This window comes from Cebidichthys violaceus, unplaced genomic scaffold (assembly GCF_023349555.1).
Source record: "Cebidichthys violaceus isolate CVI_PGR_0920_01 unplaced genomic scaffold, fCebVio1.0.p SCAF_9, whole genome shotgun sequence".
NCBI lineage: Eukaryota > Metazoa > Chordata > Actinopteri > Perciformes > Stichaeidae > Cebidichthys > Cebidichthys violaceus.
Window position 1 is genome coordinate 14,325,437 of NW_027176975.1, and position 20,668 is coordinate 14,346,104.

At 43.3% G+C, this 20,668-nt stretch overlaps 1 protein-coding gene across 3 annotated transcripts; it reads left to right on the forward strand.

Annotated features, from left to right (window-relative positions):
* Positions 1-1,362: 1,362 nt before the first annotated feature.
* On the forward strand, positions 1,363-20,344 carry LOC137867385 (rapamycin-insensitive companion of mTOR-like). 3 transcript variants are annotated; one of them, XM_068703954.1, is made up of 39 exons: positions 1,363-1,426; positions 1,554-1,601; positions 3,140-3,237; positions 5,756-5,820; positions 6,006-6,137; positions 6,267-6,330; positions 6,857-6,983; positions 7,163-7,332; positions 7,707-7,774; positions 8,169-8,236; positions 8,325-8,407; positions 8,839-8,926; positions 9,184-9,274; positions 9,372-9,438; positions 9,617-9,697; positions 9,915-10,015; positions 10,245-10,410; positions 10,583-10,684; positions 10,777-10,823; positions 10,927-11,062; positions 11,177-11,376; positions 11,487-11,613; positions 11,803-11,967; positions 12,217-12,293; positions 12,397-12,475; positions 12,591-12,700; positions 12,783-12,870; positions 13,024-13,116; positions 13,223-13,329; positions 13,897-14,126; positions 14,240-15,344; positions 15,579-15,659; positions 16,788-16,868; positions 17,504-17,763; positions 17,882-18,088; positions 18,202-18,354; positions 18,549-18,672; positions 18,783-18,921; positions 19,022-20,344. In XM_068703954.1, exons 1-39 carry the CDS (start codon positions 1,378-1,380, stop codon positions 19,100-19,102), a joined length of 5,358 nt encoding a protein of 1,785 aa, XP_068560055.1. In that variant the 5' UTR covers positions 1,363-1,377; the 3' UTR covers positions 19,103-20,344. The 3 variants fall into 3 exon arrangements, with proteins under 3 accessions (XP_068560055.1, XP_068560053.1, XP_068560054.1); XM_068703952.1 differs by lacking the exons at positions 15,579-15,659; positions 16,788-16,868 and having other exon boundaries at positions 1,365-1,426; positions 17,456-17,763; XM_068703953.1 differs by lacking the exons at positions 15,579-15,659; positions 16,788-16,868 and having other exon boundaries at positions 1,365-1,426.
* Positions 20,345-20,668: the final 324 nt, after the last annotated feature.

The following is a 20,668-nucleotide window of genomic DNA, read 5'->3' on the forward strand; positions in this document are numbered from 1 at the left end:
TTCTTCTTATGTTTTTGGCACTATGACGGTCATGGCAATATAACATACTAAACATAAATTATCTTTGTGCTCACAGATGATGTTTATGATGATGTTAACTATGAGGATATTGATTATGTTGATGTCAAAGAAGGTATGTTTGAGTTACTCAAAATATAATATCAATAGACCAGCAGTCTGAGGTGGAAACTACTACATTAGGCAACTCAAGTATGTACTTGAGTGTAATTTTGAGGGTGGGGGGTGGTTATATTGTCATTTTTATTTCACTACATTTTATTTATTACTAGTTAATCTGCATTAACACATTGTAACTCGGATTTTACAACAAAAAACATGAATTTATAAAACATTCATTTTTTTTAAGCAACTGATAATTATTCTCTACTTTTACACAACTTGAATACAGTGTTTTTACATTTACTTGAATGGAGTCTATTTTACATTGTGATAAAGTAAAGGATCTGCGTACATCTTCCTCCACTGCAGAACAAATATTCATTGGGATTAATTGTAAACAAAGATAAAAAATAAAAAATTAAAATTAAAAAAAGATTAACTTACTTGAAATGTTTTCGTTTTTCTACAGACTGTATCTATGAAATTGACTAATCTACAATAATGACTGACAATGTAAAGGGCATGGATCAGAACCCTGGAGCATTTTAATGCCATTTGCAATGTTTGTACATTGTTGATGAATCTATGACTGTCATTTATGTTTCAAATCACTGTTAATAAAGATTTTCTACATATGTAATGCATGTATTAATGGTGTTATGATTTATGCATGATATTGGTCATTATAATGATGTAAACCTTTTTGTTACTTTCACTTTATATTATTATTATACAGTTTGGTGGCGCTGAGCTTCCAAAGAGTCTGCTTTTACAAATATGTAAAAAATCATTTTATCTTAAGTAGTTGTTTTGGTTGGTAGATTATTAGGTTTGGAAAAAATGTGCAATCGGCATTATTCACTTAAGTAACTTGTTAGTACGTTGAACAGATTGATACATATGGTTTATTCATTGGTAATTCATACACCCACTGTTAGAATTACTGTGATCAAAAATAAATATGCATACATGCATGATTGGGTGTGGTGAAGTTCATTTTGACTCTATTTTAAATTACAATGTTATATCTGAGAGGAAAACTATCCAGTGTCAAGCTGCTCGCGTCTTCTTCACTGACCATAAATCAGTCTCCAAGTCAGATGTATATTTGTATCCCTGATAAGATTAGAGGGAGTTTAAGCAGGATCCACCTGATCTCAAGACTGTGGGAAGTCTGCTCGCGACAACCCCCGTTGTCTGTTTTCTTGTCTCGCGCGAAGCCGCGAAGTTTCCGGTGTTGTGTATGTTCCTGGAAACATGGCGGCCAGCTTCCGCGGCCGTCCTATCCGGAGTCTTCGGATGCGAGGTGAGCGTGAAAAACTCGATACGATGTGTCTGTAATCGCGGCATATTCCAAAAATACACGTTATCGTGCACGTGATGACCCCGGGGTGTCCCCTCACCGTGTCCCCGGTGTGTGTGTTTTTGTACAGGTCGGAATGACAGCGGAGAGGAGAACGTACCGCTGGATCTGACCAGAGGTAACGTGAAGCTTCATCACATCACCCTCAAAGAGATTATGGTTCAAAATGGATGAGGGGCTCTTCTGCAAACACTAACCCTATTACGTGAAAATACAGTTATTCCACGCAGTTGTCCTGTCACTGTTGTGGTCATTTCCTCGGTTTTCCCTTTCTGTTTCGTGTAATAACAATGCGATATCATAACAGGCAGCGGGCTAACTAACTAGCTGAGTTAGCGTTAGCTAGCTGCCACGGCTAACCAGCCATGACGACGCTTTGTTGTTTTGATTGGTGTGTGTGGGCAAAGACAGCCTGTTATTTAGCCAACCGACCATACGTGCTGTAGTCATGCATTGGTCATCGCTGGCTGTGTGACAAATTGGGTTACAAGGCTGTGAGATGAGTCGCATTTAGACTGCGCAGGGTGGTTTTTTCTTTTCTTCCAGTGGCTACACAGCCTGGTCAGATCGACTTCTGCAGCAGCACATACAGCAGTTTGTTTACATGGAACTGCGGTATTTAGAACCCAGGAACCGGCTGGTTTTTATGATGCAACCGTGTAAACCAGAGGATATTTTGCACCCGAAATTGCAGATAAATGCAATATCAAAAAACTATTTTAGGCCAATACGGATGGGCTCAATCTGTGAGCTGTTTCATCATGGGTTTGAAACATAACTAAGTGAAGGATGTTGGTCAACCTCAATGTTTCATTTCAGCTCAGCTCAGCTCTGTGTGTGTGTGTGTGTGTGTGTGTGTGTGTGTGTGTGTGTAAAACATTATGGTGGTTTGTCACAAGAGTTTTTGTACGATCCCAAAGCTCTGTCTGTGTGCAAGGATTCAAGACCATGGAGCCCAAAATGTCTAGGCAATATCCACGTTGACTGCTGTATCTTGCATACACACAGAGGACGCATACTCAAACTAGCCCAAATCCATTTGCAAGAGAATTGCAGGTATTGATAGATTTCACATCACTGCCCTGACAACAAATGCACCTTTGGTTACCTCTTATTGGTTTGAAATCCTCTAATGCTGGCCTATTGATATTATATTTTGAGTAACTCGAACATACCTTCATCATTTTCTCTTATCAATAAATAAAAATGTGCACATTGTTGTAGTTTGCAGTAGTCTAATATTTTAAAGGTTTTAATTGTTGTTCTTTTCATATGTTTAAGTTATGGCTTTGACTGATGATTAATACTGATAGCTATTGCTATTTGAAAGGTTGAAACTAAATTTGGCTCATCCTCTAGTGAACTATGTTGCTGAGGAGAAAACGCATCTAAAAAAACCCATCTGTTCAATGTGATGATTTAGTGTTACAGAAGCACGTACGGTAATCGTTGAAAGGAACTGAAAACAAAAAAAGACTTCCTCGCTCAAGTCTTGCTTTTACTGCCTAGACCTTGTTTTGACTGTACACACTAAATATGTTTGACCAGATAAACCAACAGCAACTTGTAAATTACGGTTCATCGACCAATATTATGGCAATATGGCTAAATGCTTGTCTTAGTTACATTGTATTTCCGTTTTTCTTTCTCCGGCAGAACCATCAGAAAACTTCCGTGAAATACTTCAAAATGTGGCCAAACCACATGGAGTCAGTAACATGCGGAAATTGGGCCACCTGAACAACTTCATAAAGGTAATGCTGTCAAGTTATGTTGTTTTGTTTGTTACTCTGGGCAAAAGTTGACAACACTGAGAATCTACCAAAACCAACACCCTGTTGAAGCTGTGGATACAAACCTGCAGCTTTTTCAAGAAGATTGACTCCCTGTTCTCACATCTGTAAAGATTGACTAGCTGTGCTCCCCCCTCCTCTGTAGTGTCACCACTAACCTCTCCTTGATCCTCTCCCTCCTCTTGGGTGTTGCTGCCAGCAGGCCTAGCTGTGCCTGTCACTGTGACGCTGACAGTGAATGTAACCGGAGCTCTAGGGATGGGAAAGCTCTCTGACCTAATGTGCATCAAGAGCAACACTTTGACTTTGAAACCTGGGGTTTCTAATCTTAACGTTCTTATGAACCTTAGAAGCTCTCATTTGTAAAACGTCTGTTTTTTCCCAACTTTGTTCCATCAATGTGAGTGCATGGATGATAAACAGTCAGTCTTGTCTTAGTTTTGCACTGCAGTGTTGATAGTAAAAGCAAAGATTCTCCGGTGCATATGGTGCGATGTGTATCCACATTTCTCACAAGTCAATGAAAGCAACGTGTGTGTGTGTGTGTGTGTGTGTGTGTGTGTGTGTGTGTGTGTGTGTGCATGCAGGTGAACTGAAATATAAAACAAGTGGTCATGGACAGTAGGAGGCATCAGAACAGAGATTTAAAATTCAGAAAACAAGCTGATCAACTGGGCTGTGTCTGTCACACTTGGTGGACAGATTTATTGTTTGTAAATGAATAAAAGAGGGAGAATATATTTTACATTTACAGTATTTCTGCCTTCCACCCAACACATGTTTGCGTAGTCTCGAGCCTTCCTGTTATTTTGAACAATGTGTAGAAAAAGATTAAATGACTTGCAAAACTGAAAGCTATTGTGTGTATGTGGGGAACACTTGCAGACAATATTTTTGCACACCATCTCCACATTGGGAAATGTCAAGGCCATTTACTCACATCCTCAGTTCCTGCCCAGACGTTGCTGATTTCAGTCGGACCGTCTGTCATGGACATATTTTGACCATTTGTTGGAAGCTGTGCAGCCAATAAGTGCTGGCCTTCAGAAAACTGCAGCTGCCACTGTAGCAGGATGAAGGCTAACTCTCTTGTTTACAACTGGCATGAGGGTAATAGCCGTGTGTGTGTGTGTGTGTGTGTGTGTGTGTGTGTGTGTGTGTGTGTGTGTGTGAGTGAGTGAGTGAGTGAGTGAGTGAGTGAGTGAGTGAGTGAGTGAGTGAGTGAGTGAGTGAGTGAGTGAGTGAGTGAGTGAGTGAGTGAGTGAGTGAGAGAGAGCCCCGTGCCTCTGATTCCTTATAAGGGTTCCAGGACAGCAAGGGTGACCTAACACCCCCCCCTCCCCCCAGAGAGTGTCACATACCCCTCACTCCATCTCCTCTCCCCTCCTCCTGCCTGCTTGAGCTCTGACATCACAGCTGGTTTAAAACAACCCCCTACTCACCATGCCTCTCATCAGCCGACCCATCATTCTCCTCCTGCTTTCCTCTGTGCTTTATGAAAAAGGAGAGATGAGGTTTACGTCCTGCTTTTAAGGAAGAGGTTGCGCTACAATTACCTGTTCAATTCACTCATTGGGTGTCAAGCAAGGGTAGACTGACCGACTGTGATGGAGTAGCGCTGACTTGTTGGGAGAGCTAGGGTGCCCCAGGATGTAGATAAAAAAAAATGTGGCAGCTCCAAAATGGCAGCATCCTTTCCCCAGGGAGCTCATTGCTTTGCGCATATAATGAGTTTCAGACTGTGCCGTTAACTTTGGCCTGCTGGTTGACACTGACTGTCGCTGAAGGCGTATTGTTTTTAAAATGAACTGCTTTTGTGTGCATAGAATTTGAATCTTGTTTACACTAGCTGTGTGTGGGCCTCCGTTAATGACGGAGGACCTGTGCTGAGGAACATTCTAAAAGTGGCAGTTTATGCTAAAATCGGGTTCCATTGCTAGACCTCATAGGGTGCAGAAAGCAGGAACTAATAGGCTACAGGCAGAATAATACAACAGAACCTATTTCTTACTTTCTGTTATCGCCGTCTATTTTCATATACAGTGCAAGTGCACTCATAAACAACGAGTGGTGGAGGTGACACAAGTGAATGTTTTGCCCCAACGCTTTTGTGATTATAACCTCCATCTACCACCAGTGAAAGCATACCACTACCTACTCCAAACAAGTCTGCATTTAACAGTGGACAAATATAACAAACACACCTGCATGGCCCCTGCAGAACTAGGCAGGCTAGTGTTGTTTGTTAGATTAGATTGTCTTAGATTGTTTTTTACTCAAACACTGTAAAACATCGAGCTTCTCAGGTGAAACATGGTGTGATTTTAGAGTTGCTGAACTCCCTTATAAACACCTGGAATGGCTCTAGTGCTACCACAATATCTGTGCAAGGCTTACTTTTATCCTTGACCAAAGCCATGTTAATGCATTCCTTGTATGAATCAATTAATGTATATTTTGTTCTATCTCTGTGTTACAGCTGCTATGCAGCATTAGCCACCGTGAGGAAAACTTTGGGTTTACATACGAAGAAATCATCATTTGGTAAGTGTTGTTGGCGACCAGTAGTCACTAATTGTACACCATTTACTTTATTATCGGCATGTGCTCACTTCATTCTTGTGACAACGTAAAGGAAACAACAATAGTTTGTAAAGTCTCAGTAAATCTAACGTCATGTCCAAATTACAATGATGAACTCATCCAATTGTTTGATTTTGAACCCCTAGTCTGCGACTAGCTCTACTGAATGAGGCTAAGGAAGTGCGTGCTGCAGGGCTGCGGGCGCTCCGCTACCTCATTAGAGACACCACCGTGCTGCAGAAGGTCCTCAGACTACAGGTGGACTATTTGATAGCAAGGTGAGATCCTGCTCTGGAAACATTTAATTTTTTTGCTTCAAATGATATTGACACACTTATTGTTCTCCTACTTGCTGGCTTTAGTAATAAGAAAAAGTCATGACTGATTAAGCCTGTGTGCTTGTTTAGATGCATTGACATCCAGCAGAGCAATGAGGGGGAGAGGACTCAGGCTCTGAGATTAGTCCGAAAGGTAAGCTTATATGTATTTTTTATTTCTTTTATTCCATACCTTCCTTGCCTTTTTCCAATTAATTCAGTCACTGTCGTAATGCTAAAGAAAGGGGCCCTCTGCCTTCAGAAAGATCATTGGGTTAGCAGCAGCAGTGTCAGTGTGTGGACAGTTTGCACAAGTTTGCAGACACAGTTATTTATAGCCCTTTCTGTAGTTTACTGTAAACTCTCTTCTCGCACGCACACACACACACACACACACACACACACACACACACACACACACACACACACACACATACGCACACACACATACGCACACACAGAGAAAAGGACTATTGGCAATCCAGGCAGTGAAACAACCCCCCTGTTCATTCCATGACACATAGCCTCTTATGAAATACATTTCTGTTATCAAATTGTTTCTTATTAGAATGCAATCAGGTAATGTTTTTGCTTTTTTATATATTAAAAAAATATATATATATATATCTTGGTCTTGTTTGATGACTCTTGTTTTCCTCCCTCCCTCCCTTCCTCTGTAGATTATCACTGTCAATGCGATGCTGTTCCCCTCCTCTGTTGCAAACTCTCTAATCGCCGTGGGCACCGATGGACTGCAGGAGAGAGACCGCATGGTCCGCGCGGCCATCGCCATCGTATGTGAGCTCGGTGAGTTTCTGGCCCTTTTGAGATGGAAACGCACAACGCCGATGTAAACGAACTATTAAGTCTGCACACACTTTGTGAGGGAAGTCATCACGTTAGTGGACAGAAATACCTCGTAAAATACCTAGATTGTTACGAAAACATGAAAAGTCACTGATATTTCTTTGTCGCTGACTGGGTAGCTCTGAAGAACCCAGAGGTGGTGGCCAAACGCGGAGGCCTCAGCACCATCCTGAAGAGTGTGATTGACTGTCAGCTGAGTCGCATCAACGAAGCTCTGATCACCACCATTCTCCATCTACTCAACCACCCACGCACCCGTCAGTACGTGCGTGTTGACGTCGAACTGGAGGTACACACACACACACACACACATATGAATTCAGGGGAAGCTGCTGTTTCTAAATGAGCCAGTGTGCTGGGAGTCATTCCAGTCAGGATTAGCCGCCGCAGGTTGCCCATCTCTTTCCCATGGAGCTTACAGTAATCAGTTACAGCAGTTCTCTAAAGCCTTGTGGTCTGTAAACACACACCTGGGACAGAAGCGTTTCATCACCACATTCATACTTTCCACACGGATGTCGTATGAGATCTGAAGCAGGTTCATAATCACTGCAAGATGTTTTGTGGGGGGTATTTAAATATGCTTCCACTTAATGTTCAAGAACTAATGAAGTCTGTTGTGTTTGGCACTCATTCCTCTCCTGTCTGTGTTCGGCCCTCCAGCAAATCCTCGCGCCTTTCACAGATTTTCACTACCGTCACAACGCAGACACGGCTGAAGGGCAGCTCAAGTGAGTGTGTGTGTGTGTGTGTGTGTGTGTGTCACTGTTACACTAGAAAAAAAAAGATGGTCTTCTGACATTTCCCTCTGTTTACTGTTTGATGTGTTCCCATATTGGTAACACCATGCGTCGAGAAAGTTGAGGGTTTGTATTGTGTGTTTTTTTTGTGATGTGACCCTTGTTATCAGGGCTGCTTGACTTCAGCATGACTCGCCCGAGGATGTGAAGCAGGCTAAGTCACGATAATCTCTTGAGTCACTCTGGAAGATTAGCTTTTATATAAAAAGATCTTTTTGTTATTCTCCCTGACGTCCTTCAGTGCTTTTCTTACGTGGTGTAGTTTGATCCCTTCCTTTGTGGTGTCCTGTTTTTAATGTGTTTGTTTGTGTTTTCCTGTTGACAGGGAGGACAGAGAGGCCCGTTTCTTGTCGAGTAGAATGGCCATAGTGGCAGCCTTTCGCTCCTGGTCTGGTAAGGACTTGGATGTAATAATAAATGTAGTTATTTGTAAATAGATTGACTTTTACTTTACTTTACCTTTTGTCTCTTTCTTTCTCAGGGATTATCAACCTATGCAAGGCTGGAAATTCTGGAATCCAATCTTTAATTGGCTTACTTTGCATACCAAATATGGAAGTTAGGGTGAGTATTAAAACAGTTATATATTATTAATAAAATGCGTTTCCCTCGAACACAGACTGGCCAATCGTAGCCAGTCATAGCAACGGCTAGCTCTGACCAGGGTCCGACAAGCAGCTGGGAGACGTTCACCTTCATCTGCCAGAAATCTAAGGCAAAACAAGGCTTTTGCCTGTTTTTGGGTAGAGTCTGGTTGGTGTATCGGCACAGAATGAGATACAGTTTACTCGAAGGCAGCCGTGGCACAGATATTATATTATCACTCTGTTTCCTGTGGCTTCAGGGAAAGATTACGGCTACTCTCTAGTAATTTGAGTATTGCACAACACAGCCCCAACATTGAGATGTTAGAAGTGCTCTTTTGAGCGCTCGCAAATGTAGTTTGTGCTGTGTCAAGTGTGTGTCTGATTGCTCTAATGTCATTTTCCCTGCAGAAAGGCTTGCTGGAGGTGTTATATGAGATATTCAGGCTCCCTGTGCCCATTGTAACTCAAGACTTCACAGAAGCTCTTCTAAGTGTTGGTGAGAGAAACATCTTTTGTATCTTCAGAATCATTTTTTATACTTCCTCACAACATTTTGTTCCTAGTAATTTGGGTGTTTTAACATACATTACTTTATTTATATGTAATTGCAGTTTGACTTTGTGGCCTTGTATGATCATGACAGAAAGCATACTGCAAAGTGTTAAATTAAAATGCTTTGGTACAATTTCAACCCAAATAAGTCCATGTTTTAGACACACAGAGTAAGCTCATCTTTGCTCTGGTGTTCCTCAGACCCCACCAGGTTCCAGGACACCTGGAGACTCTCTGATGGGTTTCTTGCTGCTGAGGCCAAAGTCATCTTGCCCCATCGAGCCCGCTCTAGGTGGGAGATGAGAGAATAGAAGTTGCACATAATATGACAAAACAGCTAGTTCAGTGATTATATGAGCCACGAAATATTTTTTTGTTTGTTTCATTAGGCCTGATCTGATGGACAACTACCTGGCATTTGTTCTTTCTGCCTTCATCTCCAGTGGGCTGTTAGAGGTGAGCTGACGCAGTGTGTCTTCTTTAGACCGTTGCACCTTAGGGCTGACAAATATTTGAAAAAAATATAATTCAGCGTGAATGTTTTTTATGGCCTCGCTGATTGTATCGTGTTACAGTTTCACACCATGTTGCTATTAAACTATATCCTCTCTCTGTCGCACCTTTGTCACCACAGGGTATTGTTGAAGTTGTGACCAGTAGCGATGATCAGCTCGCTGTGAGAGCCACTATCCTCTTGGGAGAACTTCTACACATGGTGATATTAAAATGCGAAATGCATCTCTGACACTTTTATGTTGAAAAGCTGAGAAATTATTGTTTGCCACCTTGAAATCTAGAGAATAAACTAAAGTTTGTGTTTGTCTGTCACTGCAAAATATACATTGCATCAGTCTGGAAGATTTGTGTGTTGTTGTGATTCTAATACGAAATGCATCCCCTCTTTTTCCTCCACCTGCCCTTCTCTTGTTTAGGCAAACACCATCCTTCCACATTCTCACAGTCACCACCTGCACTGCCTTCCCACCCTCATCAACATGGCAGCCTCCTTTGATATCGCACAGCAGAAACGACTGTAAGTACACTCAGAATTGCATGTCTGTCTCTCCTAAAAAATATTATAATTTTCATTCCTCCCCAATTTATTTACGAGAACTGCGGTACATATTTGTCTCTGAACTTCCTCTCTCTCATGAAGGTAAACAGAATGGCTCTTGTAACTGTGAACACAGTACAGAAGTGAACTATGAACATAATGTATGTTTAAAAAATCAAAACATTCCCCATGTATGTTATTGTTACAGTCGGGCAAGCGCAGCAGTCAACAATCTTAAGTGTTTCCATGAGAAGAAGAAGAAAGGTTTGAAACCACAAAGTCTTTACCTAGACCACATCATCCGCAAGTCTGTGTCTTCCCATAACCGCAGAGAGTCCCACTCGCGTGTCCACAGGGACATCTATGCCATTAAGGTAAATATGAACACGCTTTTCAGACTCTACCCACAGATGTTTTAAAGAAATGAATACAAATTGTGCAAAACTATCAGAGCTGCATTATTATTAGTGCTTCTTAATTTCTTTACATCTTTATATTCCCCCCTTTTTTACATATCAAATCACTGTTTTCTGTGTTTGTGTTCAGGACACAGAGGAAGCACTGATGATGAACCTCAGAGACAGTCACATTCTCAACCACAAGCAGAACCTGGAGTGGAACTGGTTGCTTATTGCCACCATCCTAAAGGTCAGGGTGATGTCATGGAGCACCACAGACTCCGTTGTGTATTTTGTTTTTCCTCTTCAATGTTTAGATGTTGTGTTTTTTGTCTCTCCTAGTGGCCACATGTAAACCTCAGGAACAACAAAGATGAACACATGCACAAGTAAGACTCCTTCATACATCATCAAAACCCAGTGCAACATTTAAAATAGTTTGACGTATTTTACTGACATCTTATTTTAAATACCTTTTTTTTTGTGATGCAGGTTTGTGCGAAGGCTGCTGTACTTTTATAAGCCCAGTAGTAAATTGTACGCAGGGCTGCCGTTGGATCACCCAAAGGCCAGACAACTCACTGTGGTTGGCTGTCAATTTATCGAGTTCCTCATGGAATCAGATGAGGTTAGAGAAGTGTGCAAGTACACAGAAAAACACATACCTGTTTTACCTTTTTGTCTTTTTCTAACTTGGCTCTCCTGTCGACCCTTTCTGTCCTCTTCCTCCCGCTGTCACCAGGATGGCCAGGGTTACCTGGAGGACGTGGTGAGGGACATGGTGTCATGGCTGTCCTCGTCCTCAGGGCTGAAGCCTGAGCGCTGTCTGCAGAGTAACGGTCTGCTCACCACACTCAGCCAACACTACTTCCTCTTCCTGGGGACACTCTCTGCACACCCGCAGGGAGTCAAACTGCTGGAGAAATGTGGCCTGTTTCAGTGGTAAGTGTACAGACATAGAATGTGAGGATTTCAGAAATGGTTGTTCAATAAATTGACAAATTTTATTGAGGTTCTGCCGACAATTCCTTTTGTTCTTCTGTTTTTTGCAGCCTGCTGAATCTGTGCTGTGTGAAGAACCAGGATGCTGTGCTGAAACTCGCTGTATCCACACTGGACTACAGCAGAGACGGTCTGGCCAGAGTGATCCTCTCCAAGATCCTCACTGCTGCTACTGATGTAAGAAAGCCACAACAACAACCACAACAAATAAATACTTATGAAGCAGTACACGTTCACAAGTTTTCAATTTCCCCAGATTGTGAAAATTGTAGAGTTGTTTGATACAAAATGATGCATTCGTCGCTGCATTGTTCCACCTCCAAGATCTGCATCGTAATGTTCCCTCTTTCTCCCACAATGGCTCAGGCCTGCAGGTTGTATGCCACCAAACACCTCCGTGTGCTGCTGCGTGCGAGCGTGGAGTTCTTCAGCAGCTGGGGCATGGAGCTGCTGGTCACACAGCTTCACGACCACAGCAAGGCTGTGTCTATGGAGGCCCTGGACATACTGGACGAGGCCTGTGAGGACAAGGTGACTGCTTGAAATACTGTCAGTACAGAAGAACTCTCTCCAGAAAGAGCAGTTTGTCAGATTAGGATGCACTATTCCCTCTCTTGAGCAGTAAAAAAAGATCACTAACTTTTACTTGAAAAGTGTTAATGGATATATTCATTTGAATGTGTTGAAATGCAATTAGTTTGAGTCGATGGTGTTTGCCTGACAGCGGGCGTATGTCCATCCTTCCTGTTGTCTAACTCGGCATGTTGTGCTGCTTCACAGGCCAACCTCCACGCTCTAATCCAGCTGAAACCAGCTCTGTCCCACCTGGGAGACAAGGGCCTCCTGCTGCTCCTCAGGTGGGTGTTTACAGCAGCACTGCTTATCAGAAATAGCTGCGAGTAAATCATTTCAGTATTGTCATACAAAAGCTTTCTTGAATACACCGTTTCTGCTGTTTAGGTTCCTGTCCATTCCGAAGGGTTTCTCCTACCTCAATGAGAGAGGTTATGTCAGCAAACAGCTGGACAAATGGCAGAAGGTATTATCAGGACATTGGCATACAGCACAAATAAGAAATCCACTTTTAATTTGGCTACTATATTATATTAAGACTACACTTCAATAGAGGGTTTTGTTTTACTTTTTGATTGCAGGAATACAACCTTAAGTACGTGGACCTGATAGAGGAGCAGCTCAACGAAGCACTAACAACCTACCGCAAACCTGTCGATGGAGACAACTACGTCCGACGCAGCAACCAAAGGTGAGAAGCTGGAGTTTGTCATCACCTGACGACGGGTCACAGGATACGAGTGTGCGCCTAATTTCTCTGGTTGTGTCTCCAGGTTACAAAGACCAAATGTCTATCTCCCTGTGCATTTGTATGGTCAGCTGGTCCACGATAAGACGGGCTGTCATCTATTGGAGGCTCAGGTAACTGCTGCAGTTTATTTGTTGGCTGTTCCACAGCACACGTGTTCTTTCAAATCTTTAATTTTCTACATTCACTGTCTGGGGAGCGGTGGGTTCTTCAGTTTTAGCGGCCTTTCTTCCTAATGTCTGTCTTTTTTCCCTGCTTGTCTCCAGAGTGTGGTTCCCGACCTCAGCTATACGGTTCGCTCCCCGATGCTGGACACCTGGGAGGGCATCAAACAGCTGAAGGCTGCTCTCTGGGCCCTGGTCAGTATCACTTGCTATCAATTTATGTCACCTCAGTTACTCTGTCCCGATAACAATAATAGTTACAAAGAGATGGCTCTGGTTGATTTGTTTTGTTTCCATGCAGGGCAACATTGGTTCTTCAAACTGGGGACTGAATCTCCTGCAGGAGGAGAATGTCATTCCTGACATCCTCACATTGGCTCAGCACTGTGACGTGCTGTCAGTACGAGGGTAGGCGGATCATTTCCACACAGTTTTCACAGTAAACTCAAAATATATATATCTCGAGTAAAATACAAAAAATAGAAATGCGCTGCTTATGAAAGCCCTCAAAGGCATTAAGAAATTTTAAAATATATCTGCATTATTTGATTTTGAAATAAAAAGACCTATTTTTTTTTTAATAATTCACAGACAAATGGCACCCTATAAATAATGGAAAAAAATGTCTTTGTAAATATGTGCTTAAAGCATTTTCTGCTATTTTAGCACCAACGTTGCTATGCCAATAGTAGTGTGGGAAATACTCTGGTCTCTGTCTTAAGGACATGTTTTTGGTGCCAAAACTATTGTGAAATTAGGATTTTGACTCCAGCTGCCCCTCAGAAATTTTACAGAAGCAGGGTGTTTATCTTTTATTCATCTACATTGGATTAGTCATGTAAAACATCTTAGTCGTGAAACATCTGCAGCACTAAACAAATCAAGCAATGGCACATATTTTCTGAAAATATGTAATGGGTCAACGGAACACATTTGTACATCTAGTGTGTTTACTAACTGTCCTCTCATCCACAGGACATGTGTTTATGTGCTGGGTGTCATCTCCAAGACCAGGCAGGGTTGTGAGGTGCTGAAGCAGTACGGTTGGGATTCAGTCAGACACAGTCGCAGGACGCTGTGGCCTGTCACTCCAGAAGAGGTGGACGCACAGCTGACCTCTGAACTCTCCTCAGTACCGAGCACGCTCAGTCTGAACTCTGAATCCACCAGCTCGCGCCACAACAGCGAGAGCGAGTCGCAACCAAGTGCGTAGGACTAACACTATCATAGTAATCAGGTGTCTTTGAGGTACTCGGGCTATTTTGATACACGTTCCTATGCTCCTATTGTATTCTTAATTCACTCCTTGTGCTCTCAGACATGTACATCCTGGACGATGACAAGTGTGATTTTCTGGACCAGTCAGACGACCCCTCTTTCTATCTACACTCCAAACCAGTCAAGGACCGCAGCCCCTTCACCATCCTGGCCTCCACGCGTTTCGTTCGCACTCGCTTCCTCAACTCCCTGTCCCTCCCCAGCAAGAAGCTGCGCTCCACCAGCGACCCCAAGACCCCATCGGGCTCTCGCACACCTACTGAACTCAAGACGGGGAGTATGAGGCGGAACAGGACAGTGACGGAGCCCTCCGTCTACAGCCCAAACCAGGGGGACGTCTTCACCCCCGTGTTTAATGGACGAGGAATGCCGAAGAGTCCCACGGTCAGCCTGGAGACATCCTTTGTTGGGACCAGGGGGGGCTCCGAGGAGCAGCTTGTGGAGGGCAGGCTGGCCAGGGGAGGAGGCTCAGGCCTTGGACTAAGTGGTCTAGGAGGGCACGGGGCCGTGGAGCACCCCAGCGGGGAGAGGGAGCAGAGCAGCCGAGAGCGTCTGGCAGGAGATGGGGGCTCCTCGTCTAGCGGAGGCAATGTGGGAGGGGGCGGAGGAAGCGGCGGAGGTACTCAGTTTAAAAGCCGCAGCCAGAGCTTTAACACGGACACCACAACCAGCGGCATCAGCTCCATGAGCTCCAGTCCCTCCAGGGAGACGGTGGGAAACCCAGAGCATCCAGAACCCGAACCAGACTCCTCCGACTGCGTGAGCCTCAACACAGTGGTGTCAGCCAAGACTGTCAAAACGCTCTCTTCTCTCACCCCCCAGGCTCAGACCAACCACATGTCCATGTCTAAGTCCTCAACTGTCTCTCTGGTACCGCCTGGCTCCTCGCACACTCTCCCCCGACGAGCTCAGTCTCTCAAGTCTCCCTCAGTGACCACCATCAAGAGCCTGGCAGACTGCAGCTTCATGTACACCAGCCCACGGGACGCGCTGGGCTACGCTACGCTGAAGAGGCTGCAGCAGCAGAGGATACACCCATCTTTGTCTCACAGCGAAGCTTTGGCTTCACCCGCCAAAGACGTGCTGTTCACCGACACCATCACTATGAAGACCGGCAGCCTGGACTCCAGATTAACGCCTCGCAGGTAAGTCGGCCATCGCTACAATATGACAGAAAACATCTGTATTATTCAAATATGTTTGTTGTCGCATGAATGAAAAGATGTGAATTAAGTCGTTTTAGAGAAAAACTCTAAACATAACTCTATTTTTGCTGCTGTAGCTTAAGCAGCTATGTGCCTAGGGTAGAGTTTGACTTGTGTCTACGTTGGCTATGACAGGTGTGAGTGTGTTTCTTGTGCACCTTCTGTGTCTGTCAGGATATCAGACAGGAGGGGTACCTGTCCAGAGCCCAGCATCTTAAGTCCGTACCGCAGGCTGTCCAGAACACTTGCACCGCGGTGGGTGGACCGACCCAGTGTCCTCCTCAGTAGCGATGTAGCTTCTAGCACAGATCCAGACAAATATGTCCTCGCTCTAGCTCTATGCCTGCAGTTGTTTTTCTATTGCTTTGACTCCTGCAGTCCTGTAGTGTGAATAAGCCACGTGTAGACGGTCAGTAACTGGTTGTTCCTTCCTCTTAGAGCTGCAACCCTTCCTAGAGATAGAGATAGGTGACATAATGTGTTTGTTCTGATTGTAAACAAGTGTTTAATTGTCACTCATCCATATTAAAACAAAAGTCTCGACAGACGAGGCTAAAGGCAGGACCAAAATATGTGTAAACGTAGTGTGAGGAGAGCTCTACCTCTGACACTTAAGTGTCAATGTGGAAGGAGATGAACTCTTAACTCTCACTGTATATTAAACTCTCTCTTCACATTCACTGTGAAGCATTTTACCCATTATAGGTATTTGATAATAACTTTAAATTTCCGGTGACAGATTAACAGTCTTGCGCAGCATTTTAAATCTCATTCTATAGAAATTATGGGAGAACAAATGTATCAATTAAGGTGGAATCAGCGATTCTGGAGAGAGATTGTTGATATTTGAAGTCAACACCCAAATAAATATAAAATATATACCCATCCTCTCCCACTGCCTTTCTCTTTATACATCCATGGCTTTTCCCCCGTCCTGAACTGTGCACAAGCACAAAGCTCCCTGTTACTGATTGGCTGGAATAGTTTTGTGTGGCTTTGTCCAAGCAACTTTGTCTGTTTCCCTTTTCCAGCGCCAAAGCTGTGTACGAACACCAAATTATTTTTTTGGATTAAAATCCCTGAATGCACCTTCAATCAGTTCATTCATTTCTTGATTACTCTATTAATTTTTTGTTCAATGAGAGGGAAGAATGTGTATCACAATTTCCCAAATCCAAGTTTAAATTGTCTGTTTCGCCTTGCAGGTAAGTCAGCCATCGCTGAAGATGTGAATTAAGTCGTTTTAGAGAAAAACTCTAAACATAACTCTATTTTTGCTGCTGTAGCTTAAGCAGCTATGTGCCTAGGGTAGAGTTTGACTTGTGTCTACGTTGGCTATGACAGGTGTGAGTGTGTTTCTTGTGCACCTTCTGTGTCTGTCAGGATATCAGACAGGAGGGGTACCTGTCCAGAGCCCAGCATCTTAAGTCCGTACCGCAGGCTGTCCAGAACACTTGCACCGCGGTGGGTGGACCGACCCAGTGTCCTCCTCAGTAGCGATGTAGCTTCTAGCACAGATCCAGACAAATATGTCCTCGCTCTAGCTCTATGCCTGCAGTTGTTTTTCTATTGCTTTGACTCCTGCAGTCCTGTAGTGTGAATAAGCCACGTGTAGACGGTCAGTTGCTGTAGCCCCGTAACGTAAATAGATTGAAAATAACATTCTGTGATATTGTTATTGTCCAATATTTAAAATATGTATAGAATTTTTAAGTCATACTGACCAGCTCTAACCCCATTTTTCCATTTTTTTATGAATTTCTGCCTCCATTTAGACTCTTAGGTATTTTTCATGTGTAAAGCTTTAGATTTTTAATCCTTGGGTGCTTTAGTGTATTTAAAGCTCTGCCTCTAGGTACTTGACATTGCATTAAGACTGATATCACACTTTGGGTTTACTTGAAGCTGCTGGCCTGGTAGCTGCAGTAGTTCACGTTTTAGAGCACGTTGTGATCCCAACTTCCTTCTAACTTTCTGTTCACTAAGTCCGTCTCTCTGCTTTTATCCAACATTTTTTTCACTTATTCCTCATGATCCTTTTTCTGTCTCAGTCTCTCCCCCCAGATCCTCTCACGTGCCTCTCCTCTTGCCCTCCCTAGATTTCTGAAGGCTCTTAGCTTTGCCTCTCTGGATAAAGAGGAACTACTAAGTCCCATCAACCAAAGCACTCTGCACCGCTGCTCCTCAGTGCGCTCCATGGTTTCTAGCGCCACCTACGGCTGTAGCGACGACTATGTTGGCCTAGCGCTGCCCATGGACATCAACGACATGTTCCACATCAGAGAATCGGCTTATTTTCAGCAGAGGATCAGCCCGCCGTCGGAAGAGCGGAAACGCTTCCTCTTTGGCGATGGAGACGGTGAGTTCAACTTTATGCCTGCTTAAAAATTCTAATTAAAACACAGAAATGTTAGAAGAAAAATATTTGTAAAAACAGATGGTTGTGTTTGTGCTCATACTGGTTTCCTCCTCTGTAGGTGATCGCCCTGCTCTACCATCACTGAAGCAACAGTTTAGTATCTCTGAGCTGATTGTGTGCCGAGGTGATACCCAGAACCACACGGTGGGTTCAGAGGAGACGGGGCTGCAGGAACACACTGAAGAAAACTGCCTCTACTGTGTAGGAACCAGCGTACTCGGATACCCCACACAGCCACAGATCAACAGCACACACCCTCGGACGGGTGAGCCACACACACACACACACACACACACTCACACTCACACTCATTGGCCATATTATAAACTCTGTGCAGAATATAACAAATTATGTTTTTTGTTTTTTTTGTTGTCTCAGACTTTGTCGACTTCCCATCATGGGGAGGGCAGAGCGGCCATCGTCTGGAGGTGATGCCTCAGTCAAAGTTCTCCGGGGTGTCGGGCTGCAGCGACGCTGCTGTGTCACAAGGCTCAATCTGTAGCACGCCCACACCTAATGATATTGTTATAGGTAAGAGTAACACGAGTAACTACAACCTGCAGGGATGTGAGGTCCATGTTTTACACAACAACAAAAAACTAAAATTACTTTTTGTTTCTTTATCGTGTCAGTGAAGCTGTTGTAGTATGTGTTTGATTCTATCATTATATAATTAGTTCCATAACAGAATGGAACTAATTGTGGTGAATATTGAATATTTATAGGCAGCAAGGCAATATCAGAAGATGGCCCCGCCTCCCGGGTCTTGCTGAGAAAGGAGGTGCTCCGCCTCATCATCAACCTCAGCTCCTCTGTAGGAACCAAAGGCCACGAAACAGGACTACTGACGTAAAGCTCCCTCTGCTCTTTATTCTCTGTCCATTTTTTGAGATTCATGTTCAATTGCAGAACAATAGAAGTTGTTTTTTTAAGGCCTCTTAAATTATTCTTTCCTGCAGCATAAAGGAGAAGTTTCCCAGCGCGTTTGACGACATCTGCTTGTACTCCGAGGTTTCCCACCTCTTAGCCCACTGTATGTTTCGCCTGACGTCAAGACGTTTCATACAGGAACTTTTCCAGGACGTGCAATTCATGCCTGTAAGACATTATACACCAGTTCTTCTGCGTTTTCTGAGACTCTACATCTTTGTGTTTGCCGTCCCATCTATTATATTCCTATTTCCTTTTTTTTTTTCAGATGTATGAGGAAGCAGAGGCAATCCTGACAAAGCTACCAAAACCTGTTGAAGAAGATGCTGACCCTCCTGCAGAATCCTGATCGTCCTCTCCCTTGTGTTACCTGCACAGCCTCAGACCTGCCACCCTACATACATGGAAAAAAACGACTGATAGTATATAAGTTATAAGGTTGGGGAGGCGTCTGGCATGTTTCTGTTGCTTAAAACAGAGTACCATAGCCAAGGAAGAGGAGGAGGTGGTCATTGCTCGCCTTTGTTGGAAACGAAGGATGTCGATATCTGTAAACAAAATTTAACCCGACACGCCTAATGCTGTTTAAGACTTTTTTTAGCAGGAAAAAGGGGGGGAGCAGTTTAACCAAATACTGTTTTCAGATTGGTTGGCAATCTTGAGCAACACTCAATAATACATCAACATAATGCTAAAGGACAAGCGGGATCATTAACACAAAGACTCACTTGTTTAAAAGAAAAAAAAAAGAAAAAAGTGTTTCAACATTTTATCTCTTTCCAGAGGTGGTGTGTTTTTTCTGTAATGAAATGAATAAGGCATGTTGTTGTGTCTACCCAGTGATTCCTTGGACCCCTGCGTTCTTTTTTCCTTATGAAACAACACACTACAGAAGGGGTCCTGCTGTTTTTAACACTTATCCGGAGCCTCCCTGGTTCATATCCCACCCCAATTTGTGATCTGTTCTAGCCAGATATGTGCTTTTGCTTCTCTTGCCTCAACACTTCCTACAACCTGTAGCCTCTCGTCCGCACAGACAGCCAATTACTTTTCTATTTCTTATATCTCAGACAATCAAACATCACTAGTATTGTATTTTCTAAAGCACTATATATGCCACCCCAACACAGTACATGAGGAGAATAGCATGTAATTCAATGCTAGTTTATGCCATCCTTTACTTGCCTAGGACCTTTAATGTTTTTTCTTCAGCCATTGCATTACTGGTAAGCCTTTCAGAAGGTGGGTCGATCTTTTGGAAAGATGCTCAGTTGTACAAGTTGTCTGTAGAATGATTCATTACAGATTTAGAACCAAACTCTGCTCACAGACGTCTGCAAAACCTGCATAAGCCCAGCAGCTACCCAACTCTATCCCTACTTACCTCTGTGCTTCACTTCCACTGCATGTGCAACAAGCATGGCAAAGTTGTAATGTCACCTTAAAGTGTTTCTTGCTTGTAAAAAAAAATAAAATAAGTAGGTTGCCATTAAATACTGCCATTACATTGTAGGAATATAATTCCCCCTGAATCTGTTTCCACAATGCAATATCACTGTCTGTCATTGGCTGAGATGGGGGGGGGGGGGGGGGGGGGCGTTGTGATGATGACTAAAGGATTTGTAAAAGGTTTCCAGGGAAACGGGGGATCTCTGTTTCCATTGGCTTGTTTTTGCTATAATGCTGCTACACAAATGGACTCATAGAGAGATGATTCATAGATCAGCTGAGTAATGTCAGATCCGATCTATTTATTATATGTCTGTACCATAGAGTGAGCTCAACCAGAGAAGAAAAAAAGTTATTTATATTTTTTCCTCAAGACTGTATTATAATTTAAACTTTGTTTTTATTCTTTTTTTTTTTTTTTGCCTGAATTGTGGTTTCCCTTGTATAATGTGTACAGTGTGTTTCT

Excerpts from the sequence above, each read along its gene's own strand:
- LOC137867385 (XM_068703954.1), top strand. The coding sequence starts at position 1,378 with ATGGCGGCCAGCTTCCGCGGCCGTCCTATCCGGAGTCTTCGGATGCGA. Across the intron at positions 1,427-1,553 it reads CCGGAGTCTTCGGATGCGAG|GTCGGAATGACAGCGGAGAG; the intron begins GTGAGCGTGAAA and ends GTTTTTGTACAG. Across the intron at positions 11,063-11,176 it reads TCCTCATGGAATCAGATGAG|GATGGCCAGGGTTACCTGGA; the intron begins GTTAGAGAAGTG and ends CGCTGTCACCAG.